This window comes from Oncorhynchus gorbuscha, linkage group LG03 (assembly GCF_021184085.1).
Source record: "Oncorhynchus gorbuscha isolate QuinsamMale2020 ecotype Even-year linkage group LG03, OgorEven_v1.0, whole genome shotgun sequence".
Lineage (NCBI taxonomy): Eukaryota > Metazoa > Chordata > Actinopteri > Salmoniformes > Salmonidae > Oncorhynchus > Oncorhynchus gorbuscha.
The window spans coordinates 15,204,354-15,217,613 of record NC_060175.1 but is presented as its reverse complement, the minus strand read 5'-3'; the positions used below and the strand labels follow the sequence as shown (position 1 = coordinate 15,217,613).

At 42.6% G+C, this 13,260-nt stretch overlaps 1 protein-coding gene across 1 annotated transcript in view; it reads right to left on the bottom strand.

Annotated features, from left to right (window-relative positions):
* Positions 1-13,260, bottom strand: part of necab3 (N-terminal EF-hand calcium binding protein 3) — an 80,879-nt gene that overhangs the window by 43,645 nt on the left and 23,974 nt on the right. Inside the window, exons 3-5 of the mRNA XM_046339379.1 lie at positions 11,475-11,583; positions 7,203-7,228; positions 2,897-2,994 (exon numbers count right to left, since the gene is read on the bottom strand). Of these exons, the coding sequence (XP_046195335.1) occupies positions 2,897-2,994; positions 7,203-7,228; positions 11,475-11,583 (233 nt within the window). The remainder of the gene's footprint in view (positions 1-2,896; positions 2,995-7,202; positions 7,229-11,474; positions 11,584-13,260) is intronic.

Genomic DNA, 13,260 nt, shown 5'->3' with positions numbered 1-13,260 from the left:
TGCAGGAATGTCTAGTAGAGCCGTTGCCAGAGAATTGAACATTCATTTCTCTACCATAAGCCACCTCCAACATCATTTTAGAGAATTTATCAGTATGTCCAACCGGCCTCATAAACACAGACCACGTGTAACCATACCAGCCCAGGACCTCCACATCCACCTTATCCACCTGCAGGATTGTCTCAGACCAGCCACCTGGACAGCTGATGATACTGTGGGTTTGCAAAACTGTCAGAAAGCGTCTCAGGGAAGCTCATCTACGTGCTCGGCGTAATCACCAGGGTCTTGAACGGACTGCAGTTCGGCGTCGTAACCGACATCAGTGGGCAAATACTCTCCTTAGAGGGCCACTGGCATGCTGGAGAAGTGTGCTCTTCATGGATGAATCTCAGTTTCAACTGTACCGGGCAGATGGCAGACAGCATGTATGGCATCATGAACAGAGTGACCCATGGTTACAGTAGGGTTATGGTATAGGCAGGCATAAGCTATGGACACAATTGCATTTTATCGATGGCAATTTGAATGCACAGAGATACCGTGACAAGTTCCCGAAACCCATTGTCGTGCCATTCATCCGCCGCCATCACCTCATGTTTCAGCATCATAATGCATGGCCCCACGTCTCAGGGATCTGTACACAATTCCTGAAAGCTGAAAATGTACCAGTTCTTCCATGGCGCATGTTTGTGACAATCTGGATCGACCTGTACGACACCTTGTTCCTGTTCCCGCAAATATCTAGCAACTCCACATAACCATTGAAGAGGAGTGGGACAACATTCAACAGGTCACAATCAGCAGCCTGATCAACTCTATGTGAAGGAGATGTGTCGCTCTGCATGAGGCAAATGGTGGTCCCACCAGGTACTGACTGGTTTTCTGATCCACAACCCCTACCTTTTTTTTAAAGATACCTGTGACCAACAGATATATCTGTTTTCCCGGTCACGTGAAATGCATAGATTAGTGTCTAATGAATTTAGTTCAATTGACTGATTACCTTATATGAACTGTAACTTAGTAAAATCTTTGACATTTTTGCATGTGGCGTTTATATTTTTATTCAGTGTATATACTGTACATTTGCTACAATGGGTGACTTAGGAATCCCATCAAGCACTTGGCCATACAATTCCTTTTACATCTTCCCTCTTTAGCCACAATGGGAAGGGCTGACTGCACTGCAAAACTCTACAGTTAGCTAGCCAGCTTCCCAATGTTCCTGTATGGGCTCTGGGAAGCTCGATAAAACGTCTCAGCTATAAAAAAGCATTATATAGACCATAATGTGATGCTAATGAATGCAGATATGCTTGGCTGGACTATTCCTACACCAATATTGTTGCTTGACTCATCATTTTTATGAGGCACACTAGATTGCCTCCATCTGTGCTGGGGAGCCGTTTCGTCTCAAAGTCATGAATCAGCTGAATGGAGGGAAACTAGCCCCTGGTCCATGGACTGTGGAGTATTTACTGCTAATACAAAACATAGGTAGGGTATATTTTGTAGCCTATACCGTAAGGTACAGTATATAGCCAGGTGTGTGCCTTTCCAAATCATGTCCAATCAATTGAATTTACCACAGGTGGACTCCAATCAAATTGTAGGAACATCTCAAGCATGATCAATGGAAATAGGATGCGCCTGAGCTCAATTTCGAGTCTCATAGCAAAGGGTCTGAATACTTATATAAATAAGGTATTTCAGTTTTTGTTTAATAAATTTGCAAAACTGTATGAGGAAAATGTTTTATTAATACATTCTAGAATAAGGCTGTAACATAACAAAATGTGTAAGGGAAGGGGTCTGAATACTTTCCGAATGCACTGTATATTCTACATAAGGTATATTCTGTAGCCTATATCGTAAGGTATATTCTACATAAGGTACATTCAGCAGGCTTTATCTATACCCTATATAATATATTCTATAGCTCCCATTCAATGGACTGTGTAGCATTTACAGTTCATAATACAAAACATACAGTGCCTAGTGAAAGTCTACACACCCTTTGCACAGTTTTCATATTTTGCTGCCTTCAAATGTCATTTATTTCATTTTTATTAAATTCATTTTTTTCACTTATTGATCTACACAAGCTACTGCACACTTCCAAAGTAAAAGCCAAATTATAGAACATTTATGAAAAATAAAAAATATATATCTTAATTGAGTATGTCTTCACACCCAAGAGTTAATACTTGGTGGTGGCACCTTTGGAAGCCATTACAGCTGTCAATAATTTTGAATAAGATTCTACCAAATTTGCACAAATCTTAGGGGAACATATATCCATTGTTTTTGTCAAAATTGCTCAAGATTAGTACATTTGCTTGGGAATCATTGATGGACAGCAATATTCAAACCTTGTCACTGATTTTCACACAGATTTAAGTCGGGTCTGAGACTATTCAGGAACACTCAACACCTCTTGGAAATCCATTCTGGTGTGTCTTTGGCATTACAATGTGTGTATTGTCCCTCTGAAAAATATAAAACTATCCCATCGTCAGGTATTCAGAAGACTGAGGTAGGATTCTCTCTCACTTTTTTTATCTGGGCTATGCTCCTTTCATATGTATTTTGAACCTGACAAAGTCCCCAGTACCTGCCGGTGACAAGCATACCGATAACGTGATGCTGCCACCACAGTACTTGAAAAGATACGGGGTAGACTTTCACTAAGCACTGTAGGTATAGAGTATATTCTGTGGCCCACAGTCACCAAGCTGTGAACTCTTGCTTTCACCTATACAATCCTGTTACATCAGTGATTACTTCAAGGTGCAGAGGAAAGAAGGGTGTATTTTTGAATTCACTCATCTATTTGACAGTAACCCTTGAGCATGGATGGGTATGATGTCTCAAAATAGTTCACACAAAGGCTTACCTCTTTAGTTTTGTCCATGGCCTTCAAGATGGCGACGTTTAGGGTTTCCAGAGCAGAGAGGACATTCATATACTCCCCCAAGTGTTGAGCAAAGTAATCTGAAATAAGCAAACATTTGTTTATTTAACATAGACTCACCAGTTTCTTATATTGTACAGTAAGGTATAAACATAAAAATTCAGTTGGATATCTAATGTGCATGATATTGCAAGAGCTTTCCCTGATAATGACATCTTTGCTCTTTGATCGGTCTCTGAAAAATGTATTGACTGATCAAAGAACCAAATAGAATGGTACATTCTGAAACACAAGAGTAGACATTGATTGGATAAACTGTTATAACCACTTATAAAGTCGGAAAGTAATTAAAGGTCGACTTTGGTCACGAAAAACTGTCCAAGCTCACCCCTCATCTGCATTTTCAAACAGAAATGTGGTGTGCCGTTGGTGGTTCGTCAATGTGTGGTCATGGGCGCCACTGCTGGCGTAGTCAGTTCATTAGCAAAGTTAGCCACTTTAGCTAGCCAGTATCGACGACGTTGTCCCAGCCGTGAGGGTTCACTGCTTCCCCAATCAAAAGCCCTGGATTAACACTGAGGTTGGAGATAAATTAAAGGACAGGACTACCACATACAGAGCCATCGTAGACAACCCTGGGGATATGGCCAAGGACAGGACTACCACATACAGAGCCATCGTAGACAACCCTGAGGCTATGGCCAAGGACAGGAATACCACATACAGAGCTTTCGTAGACAACCCTGAGGCTATGGCCAAGGACAGGAATACCACATACAGAGCTTTCATAGACAACCCTGAGGCTATGGCCAAGGACAGGAATAAGCACAAGAAGTCCCGCTACAACTCTGCAGAGTCATCAAACGAGCAAAAGGACAATATAGGAATAAAGTGGTATCATATTACACAACGCCTGCCTCAAGTGGCAGGGGCTACAGTCCATTACGGATTACAAAAAGGAAGACCCAACTTTGCCGCTCTATCAGACAAAGTCAATGCATCTTATGCTGGGTGTGAGTGCCGTCACCGACCCAGATTATTTGGTCATCTCGCTCTTCGAGGCCGAGATGAAAAAGATCTTTAAATCAGGTCAACCCAAGCAAGGCTGCGGGGCCGTTCTCAGAGGATATGCAGAACAGCTGCAGAACAACCTCTCCTTGTCCCAGTCTGTAATCCCCTACATGTTTAAGATGACCATCATCATTCCTGTTCCCAAGAACTCTAAGGCTTCATGCCACAATGACTATTGCCCTGTAGCACTCACATCTGTAATCATGAAGTGCTTTGAGAGGCTGGTTATGGCACACATTAACTCCATCATCCCAGACACCCTAGATCCACTCCAATTTGCGTACCGTCCCAACAGATCCATAGATGACGCAATCTCAATTGCTATCCACACTGCCCTCACCTACCTAGATAAGAGGAACCTAAGTGAGAGTGCTGTTCATGGACTACAGCTCAGCGTTCAACACCATTTTCCCTTCAAAGCTCATCACCAAGTCTCGGTCTGAACACCTCCCTCTGAAACTGGATCCTGGACTTCCTGACGGGCCGCCCCCAGGTGGTGAGGGTAGATAAAATGCCCTCAACACAGGGGGGCGTGTGCTTCAACCTCTCCCTCAACGTCAGCAAGACCAAAGAGCTGATTGTGTACTACAGGAAACAAAGGAGCAGGCACGCCCCAATCCACATCGACGGGGCTGCAGTGGAGCAGGTAGACCGCTTCAAGTTCCTCGGTGTCCAAAACACTAAAGACTTAAAATGGTCTAAATACGCACACAGTCGTGAAGAAGAGCTCTTCCCCCTCAGAAGGTTTAAAAAGTTTGTCATGGGCCCTCAAATCTTTAAAGGGTTCTACAGCTGCACCATTGAGAGCATATTGACTGGCTGCATCACTGCCTAGTGTGGCGATAGCGGTCTTTGATCGCATGGCGCTAGAGAGTGTGGTGGGGACAGGACCAGGACAACTATATCAGGTGGTGTGTTAGGAAGGCCCGGAAAATCATTAGACAACCACTCAAATCAGACTATTCCCTCTGCTTCCGCACGGCAAGCGGTACCGGTGCATCAAGTCTGGCACCAACAGGCTCTTGAACAGCTTCCATCCCCAATCAATAACACTGATAAAGAGCTAACAAAATAGCTACACGGACTACCGGAGTCAATCTTGTATCCTCATTTTCATTTTTGTCTCTATACACACTCACAGGTCCCTACACACTCACCAGGTCCCTACACACTCATACTCCATCATTTACCCACTCACACATAACATGCACATACATTTATACTGACTACAAACACCCACTCACATACAAGCTCAGCGTATGTGTTTATCTTATATCCTGATGCCTAGTCCCCTTATTCAATACATATCTACCTCCATCACTTCAGTATCCCTGCACATTGTTAATATAGTATTGGAACTGACCCTGTATATAGTATGCTTACTTAGTTATTGTGTTCTTAATACATCTTCACATTTCTCGTGTTTCTTTTCTAGTAATACATTGTTATTGATTATTGCATTGTTGGGATTTGAATTAGCAAGAAAGACATTTCACTGTACTTGTGTATATGACATTAAAACATTGGGCTCCCAGGTGGTGCAGTGGGTCTAAAGCACTGCATCTCAGGGCTAGAGGCATCACTGCAGACCCTGTATCACATCCGGTCTTTATTGGGAGTCCCATAGGGCGGCGCACAAATGGCCCAGTGTCGTCCGGGTTTGGTCGGAGGAGGTCATCATTGTAAATAAGAATTTGTTCTCAACCGACTTGCTTAGTTAAATAAAAATATGTGTTGACATCCTTTCACCTGATTTGATTTTGGACAGAAGCTGTAGAGGTTGGTAAGAAATGGAACTTCTGTAGCCAAATATCGTGTTCATATAATTCGTTTAAAGCATTAAATGACCTGGTATTATGGTGCACTGATCAGTCATGCAGTTTATTTTTTGCATTTTTGCCCAAAGTCGACCTTTAAGCCAAAACGCTTCATGAAGTGTGTCAGTGTGCCAACTGTAGTCACACTTCACCATGGTAATGCCAACTGTAGTTATACGTGACCATGGTAATGTCAACTGTAGTCATACTTGACCATGGTAATGCCAACTGTAGTCATACTTGACCATGATAATGCCAACTGTAGTCACACTTGGCCATGATAATGTCAACTGTAGTCACACTTGACCATGGTAATGTCAACTGTAGTCACACTTGCCCATGATAATGTCAACTGTAGGCACACTTGCCCATGATAATGTCAACTGTAGTCACCCTTGGCCATGATAATGTCAACTGTAGTCACCCTTGACCATGGTAATGTCAACTGTAGTCACACTTGACAATGGTAATGTCAACTGTAGTCACACTTGACAATGGTAATGTCAACTGTAGGCACACTTGCCCATGATAATGTCAACTGTAGGCACACTTGCCCATGATAATGTCAACTGTAGTCACCCTTGACCATGGTAATGTCAACTGTAGTCACCCTTGACAATGGTAATGTCAACTGTAGTCACACTTGACAATGGTAATGTCAACTGTAGTCACACTTGACAATGGTAATGTCAACTGTAGTCACACTTGCCCATGATAATGTCAACTGTAGTCACACTTGACCATGGTAATGCCAACTGTAGTCATACTTGACCATGGTAATGCCAACTGTAGTCACCCTTGACCATGGTAATGTCAAATGAATCAGGACATTTTAACTTTCACCAAATCAAAGAGTGTCCTGGATTTCCTTCACCTATGAAGCAGACATTGACCGATGTCCATTGGACTAACTCCAAGATGACGCAGCGAAGGCACTTACAGTGATGAGAGATAGTTAACTTCCCCCTGACGTCAAGCTGCTGCACGACTGACGCTTTTGCCATTCAATAAATTATGCAGCAGATTTATTCTCGGAAGTGAGTGTTTACATGTCTTTGTACTATTCCTTGGCTTTCCAGACCATCTGCCACTCACCTCCATACGCTGGAGATCTAGATGTCTGTCAGGTTACAGTTTATACCCAGACGGATAATAACAGATGATGATCGGCGATGATGCAGATGTTGAAGATGGGAATGGTGATGTGATGACAATAACGAGGAAGATTATGCTAATGTTTGACAGCCTATCACAACAATAAGATACTGACATAACATGGTTGAGCACAAAAGCTCCACAGGTAAGACCAATGCTTAACTGGAAGTACATTGGAGAGATTGCAGGGTTAATGTGAAGAAAGGATAGGCCACATTAACACAAACAGTAGCCCCAACACTCACCTGAAAGCTTGTCGGTGTCTAGGTTGCTACAATGTAGCAGAAAAGAAAAAGAGGGGAAAGAAAGAGAGTTAATTGAATCATTTAAGTCATGGAAGCACGTCGGGTGCCATAAACCCCATGTACTGTAAAACTTTCAGGAATTAATAAGCTCAATAAAAGTTAGATAAAATGTGCCAATTACAATGCTTTCTTCCTAATCATCTTGGAAAAACAGAATCCTTGTTCATCCTAGGAGTACGATTAATTCACCTCACACTTTTTCACTCATAGTGTCTGATTGAAGCCTACAGGCTTTGATTTAAAAAATTGAATTATATTTATTAGTACTATATCTCTTGACACAATGATGAAAATAATCATGGCCTCTAATCTTTCAAGCTGCATACTGGACCCTATTCCAACTAAACTACTGAAAGAGCTACTTCCTGTGCTTAGCCCTCCTATGATGAACATAATAAATGTCTCTCTATCCACCGGATGTGTACCAAACTCACTAAAAGTGGCAGTAATAAAGCCTCTCTTGAAAAAGCCAAACCTTGACCCAGAAAATATAAAAAACTATCGGCCTATATCGAATCTTCCATTCCTCTCAAAATATTTAGGAAAGGCTGTTAGCAGCAACACACTGCTTTCCTGAAGACAAACAATGTATACAAAATGTTTCAGTCTGGTTTTAGACCGCATCATTGGACTGAGACTGCACTTGTGAAGGTGGTAAATTACCTTTTAATGGCATCAGACCGAGGCTCTGCATCTGTCCTCATGCTCCTAGCCCTTAGTGCTCCTAGACCTTAGTGCTCCTAGACCTTAGTGCTCCTAGACCTTAGTGCTCCTAGACCTTAGTGCTGCTTTTGACACCATCGATCAGCACATTCTTTTGGAGAGATTGGAAACCCAAATTGGTCTACACGGCCTGGTTTAGATCTTATCTGTTGGAAAGATATCAGTTTGTCTCTGTGAATGGTTTGTCCTCTGACAAATCAACTGTAATTTTCAGTGTTCATCAAGGTTCCGTTTTAGGACCACTATTGTTTTCACTATATATTTTACCTCTTGGGGATGTCATTCGAAAACAATGTTAACTTTCACTGCTATGCGGATGACACACAGCTGTACATTTCAATGAAACATGGTGAAGCCCCAAAATTGCCCTCGCGAGAAGTCTGTATTTCAGACATAAGGAAGTGGATGGCTGCAAACTTTCTACTTTTAAACTCGGACAAAACAAAGATGCTTGTTCTAGGTCCCAAGAAACAAAGAGATCTTCTGTTGAATCTGATAATTAATCTTAATGGTTGTACAGTCGTCTCAAATAAAACTGTGAAGGTACCTCGGCGTTACTCTGGACCCTGATCTCTCTTTTGATGAACATTTTGAAGAACTTGTTTTTCAAGGACAGCTTTTTTCCATCTTCGTAACATTGCAAAAATCAGAAACTTTCTGTCCAAAAATGATGCAGAAAAATTAGACTACTGCAATGGTCTACTTTCCGGCTACCCGGATAAGGCACTAAATAAACTTCAGTTAGTACTAAATACGGCTGCTAGAATCCTGACTAGAACCCCAACATTTGATCATATTACTCCAGTGCTAGCCTCCCTACACTGGCGTCCGGTTAAGGGCTGATTTCAAGGTTTTACTGCTAACCTACAAAGCATTACATGGTCTTGCTCCTACCTATCTCTCTGATTTGGTCCTGCCGTACATACCTACACGTACGCTACGGTCACAAGACGCTATTGCCCCTAGAATTTCTAAGCAAACAGCTGGAGGCAGGGCTTTCTCCTATAGAGCTCCATTTTTATGGAATGGTCTGCCTACCCATGTGAGAGACGCAGACTCTTCAGTAGGTCCTATGATTGAGTGTAGTCTGGCCCAGGAGTATGAAGGTGAACGGAAAGGCTCTGGAGTAATGAACCGCCCTTGCTGTCTCTGCCTGGCCGGTTCCCCTCTTTCCACTGGAATTCTCGGCCTCTAACCCTATTACAGGGGCTGAGTCACTGGCTTACTGGTGCTCTTTCATGCCGTCCCTAGGAGGGGTGCGGTACTTGAGTGGGATGAGTCACTGATGTGATCTTCCTGTCTGGGTTGGCGCTCCCCCCTTGGGTTGTGCCGTGGCGGAGATCTTTGTGGGCTATACTCTGCATTGTCTCAGGATGGTAAGTTGGTGGTTAAAATGACCCCTCTAGTAGTGTGGGGGCTGTGTTTCGGCAAAGTGGGTGGGGTTATATCCTTCCTGTTTGGCCCTGTCCGGGGGTATCATCAGATGGGGCCACAGTGTCTCCCTCTTGTCTCAGCCTCCAGTATTTATGCTGCAGTAGTTTGTGTCGGGGGCTAGGGTCAGTTTGTTATATCTGGAGTACTTCTCCTGTCTTATCCAGTGTCCTGTGTGAATTTAAGGATGCTCTCTCTAATTCTCTCTTTCTTTCTCTCTCTCGGAGGACCTGAACCTTAGGACCATGCCTCAGGACTACCTAGCATGAGGAGTCCTTGCTGTCCCCAGTCCACCTGGCCGTGTTGCTGCTCCAGTTTCAACTGTTCTGCCTGCGGCTATGGAATCCTGACCTGTTCACCGGACGTGCTACCTGTCCCAGACATGCTGTTTTCAACTCTCTAGAGACAGCAAGAGTGGTAGAGATACTCTTAATGATCGGCTATGAAAAGCCAACTGACATTTACTCCTGAGGTGCTGACTTGATGCACCCTCGACAACTAATGTGATTATTATTATTTGACCGTGCTGGTAATTTATGAACATTTGAACATCTTGGCCATGTTCTGTTATAATCTCCACCCGGCACAGTCAGAAGAGGACTGGCCACCCCTCATAGCCTGGTTCCTCTCTAGGTTTCTTCCTTGGTTTTGGCCTTTCTAGGGAGTTTTTCCTAGCCACCGTGCTTCTACACCTGCATTGCTTGCTGTTTGGGGTTTTAGGCTGAGTTTCTGTACAGCACTTTGAGATATCAGCTGATGTACGAAGGGCTATATAAATACATTTGATTTGAACTCCTCTCTGGAAATGCAATTTCCCTGTTAATTGGAGCCAACATTGTTGAACAATATTTGAACTTTTCAAGTCAGAATTCTCTAGGCTGAAATGAATTGCTGGGCAGAAACAAATCGCCTAAAAGACAAACCACTTAACATGCTGTCATTAATATTAGCCTAATATATGCACCTATAAAAGCATCTTCCCTGCTGGCATTTGCTAGCCTTTTATTGGCTCGTCTTGGACTGCCAAATTAAGAGCAAAAGTAAACCTGGTTAATGACTTGTGTAATTGGAATGTGCAACCTGCATTGCACCTATTACCTTCCGCTGTAATTTATCATTGTTGATGCTAAAATCCGCCCTTTTGAAAGCTGCGATGCCCTTTGTCACTTCAAGGGAATTAGCTTGTAGCTGCTAATGTGTTTTCACTAGAAGAGTAACACTGTCCTTGGCATTCCAGCTGTGTGTTCATTAACATAAGCATTAACATAATCCCAAAATTGAACAGAATGTTCAGAAGTATTCATTACTTTGAGAGAAGTCTGGGAGAATCCTGGCCTGCAGCGTTTGCGAGGAGTGCTCTGTGTGTGTTTCTCTATTTGTTCAGCTAAGCTGCAGGGACATTGAAGGACAAGCTAATCTCCATAACAAGGGCTTGCTTGGACTTTAAATGTTATAATGTGAAATTGTTCACGTTGGGGGAGCAAGTCGTAAAGTGCTCAATGAATCTACATTTCCATTCTGCCAAAGACAATCAAGTCAACATGCTTAAACAATGGAACGTTAAACTTTTGCCACTTCAGGAGAGAAAGGCTTTTAAAGGGGAAGTTCAGGATTTATAACTTGATATTAGGTGGTTCCTCACCCTAAAAGTACTCTGTAGGCCAGGAGAATATGTAATTCATGATTCAGTTTGCTAAAAAACGGTCTCTGTTGTTGTTGCTATATTACACTGATGCTCAACAGTCTTTTACATGTTGTCATTACCAAGTGAGGGATTTCTTTTATCGTGGGAAGTGTAACACAGCATAAAAAAATCTGATGTGGTCTATGCATGGTAAATTACACAAAATCGTACTGATTCTGATTATCCACCATCTACTCTGTTGTTACTTAGTTCTGCAAAACACTTGGTCGAGCATACAAGGAGTCTGCATGTTCAGGAATTGTAAATGTGCCTGTGCTATGTGTTCCTTTAATCTAATCAATGTCACAAACCATGTTACAAACCATGTTACAAACCATGTTACAAACCATGCATGTTGCAAAGAGGGAACATACTTATTCTGCCTTCCATCTATGGAGTAGAAGAGCTCCTGCAACTCCTCAGTGGTGAGAATCCCATCGGCAAAATAAGCATTGAACTCATCAAACGACAGTTTTCCGTCATCTGAAAAGACAACACAAGACCACAGTTTACTGTGCATCCTTGACTGAGACACATGGCCAAAAGGAAATCAAACCAGGGTTTAAATAGTATTTGCGGTCTTTCAAATACTTGACTGTTTAATGGACCTGCCTTGAGAGCCAGATGGTTTGGGTTCCCATTGGTTGCATACATGCAAGCTCAATCAAGAGCAGCTTAAAGTATTTGATATAAAACAAATACTATTTGAACCCAGGTCTGGAAGAAATAGAACTGGCCTACATCATAGCTTCAAATGCTTTGTACCAAATGGTACCCAGTCATATGGGCACTGGTCAAAAGTAGTGCACTATTGAGAGAATAGGGTGCCATTTAGGACGCATTTGATGACTTTGCTGAATACAACCACAAGTGGCAGTTGTTGATGTTTGTTACATTTTGTGCTAAGCACTAGCATAAGGCACAGGAAGAGCTCAGTGCCCTTAGTTGCCTTAGTGCCCTTAGTTGTCTGATTTGTGACAAACATATTCCTGGTGTCAATCTGACGCTTGGCAGGAGAACTAGACACACAAACGTTGGAGCCAGCAGCCGGTTAGCCAGACCTGGCGTGCTGAAGGACAGAAGGAAGTCATCAGCAGATTTATAACACTTTTGCTATGTCCCAAATGGCACCCGGTTCCCTATATAGTGCACTACTTTTGACCAGGGCCTATAAAGCTCTGGTCAAAAGTAGTGCACTATATAGGGAATAAGGTGCCATTTGGGACTCAGATTTGAAAGGGCAAACCATACCCAAACCATAGAAGTCAGAATCATTCTATGTCTATGATCCAAACAATCAAAAAGAACTGTCAGAGCTGCTTTCCAGCAAACTGCCCAAATAATCAGGCCAATCTGGCCACATTGCACACGACAAGGTAACAATGAATATAATTCAATATGCCAGAAGTTCCAGACAGTTGATTCGCCTCATTTCAAGGGCAAATTTGAGGACCATCTGTTTGGCTAGGATCCGTCTCAGATCTCATCATGGCTGTTCTGAATTTGTAATGCGCTGGCTGGGAGGATGATGCAAGGCCTTTACCGCGACCTCCTTTCACCTGAAATAGCTAAGGACGACCCAACCAAACGGCTAATACACTTATACAAGCTACATCAAACAGATCCTAAGACATTGCTTACAACTTCGTTGTGGTAATAGGAAGAGGGACATTTTTACATAATGAAAAGGTTCTTTGTTCAAAGCGGTCCTATCTGATTCTGTCAGTGGCTTTGTGCAGATCAGCAGTAAGAAGAACAGGCTAAGGGTTATAATACGAAGTAGATATGCAGGAAATATGGTACAACATTGTGATGCTTGATCTAGAAAACAATGGGAGGCTGTCTGTCTGCACTTTTTTATAGTTATTTTTTTCAAAAACAGGATCAAATAATAGGAAACACACTTAATCTAGTACGTTGTTCCAGTAAGTGTTGTTCCAGTATATGTTGTTCCAGTACATGTTGTTCCAATTCCAGTACATGTTGTTCCAGTTGAGATGTTGTTCCAGGAGATGTTGTTCCAGTTCCAGTAGATGTTGTTCCAGTACATGTTGTTCCAGTACATGTTGTTCCAGGAGATGTTGTTCCAGTTCCAGTAGATGTTGTTCCAGTACATGTTGTTCCATGTTGTTCCAGGAGATGTTGTTCCAGGAGATGTTG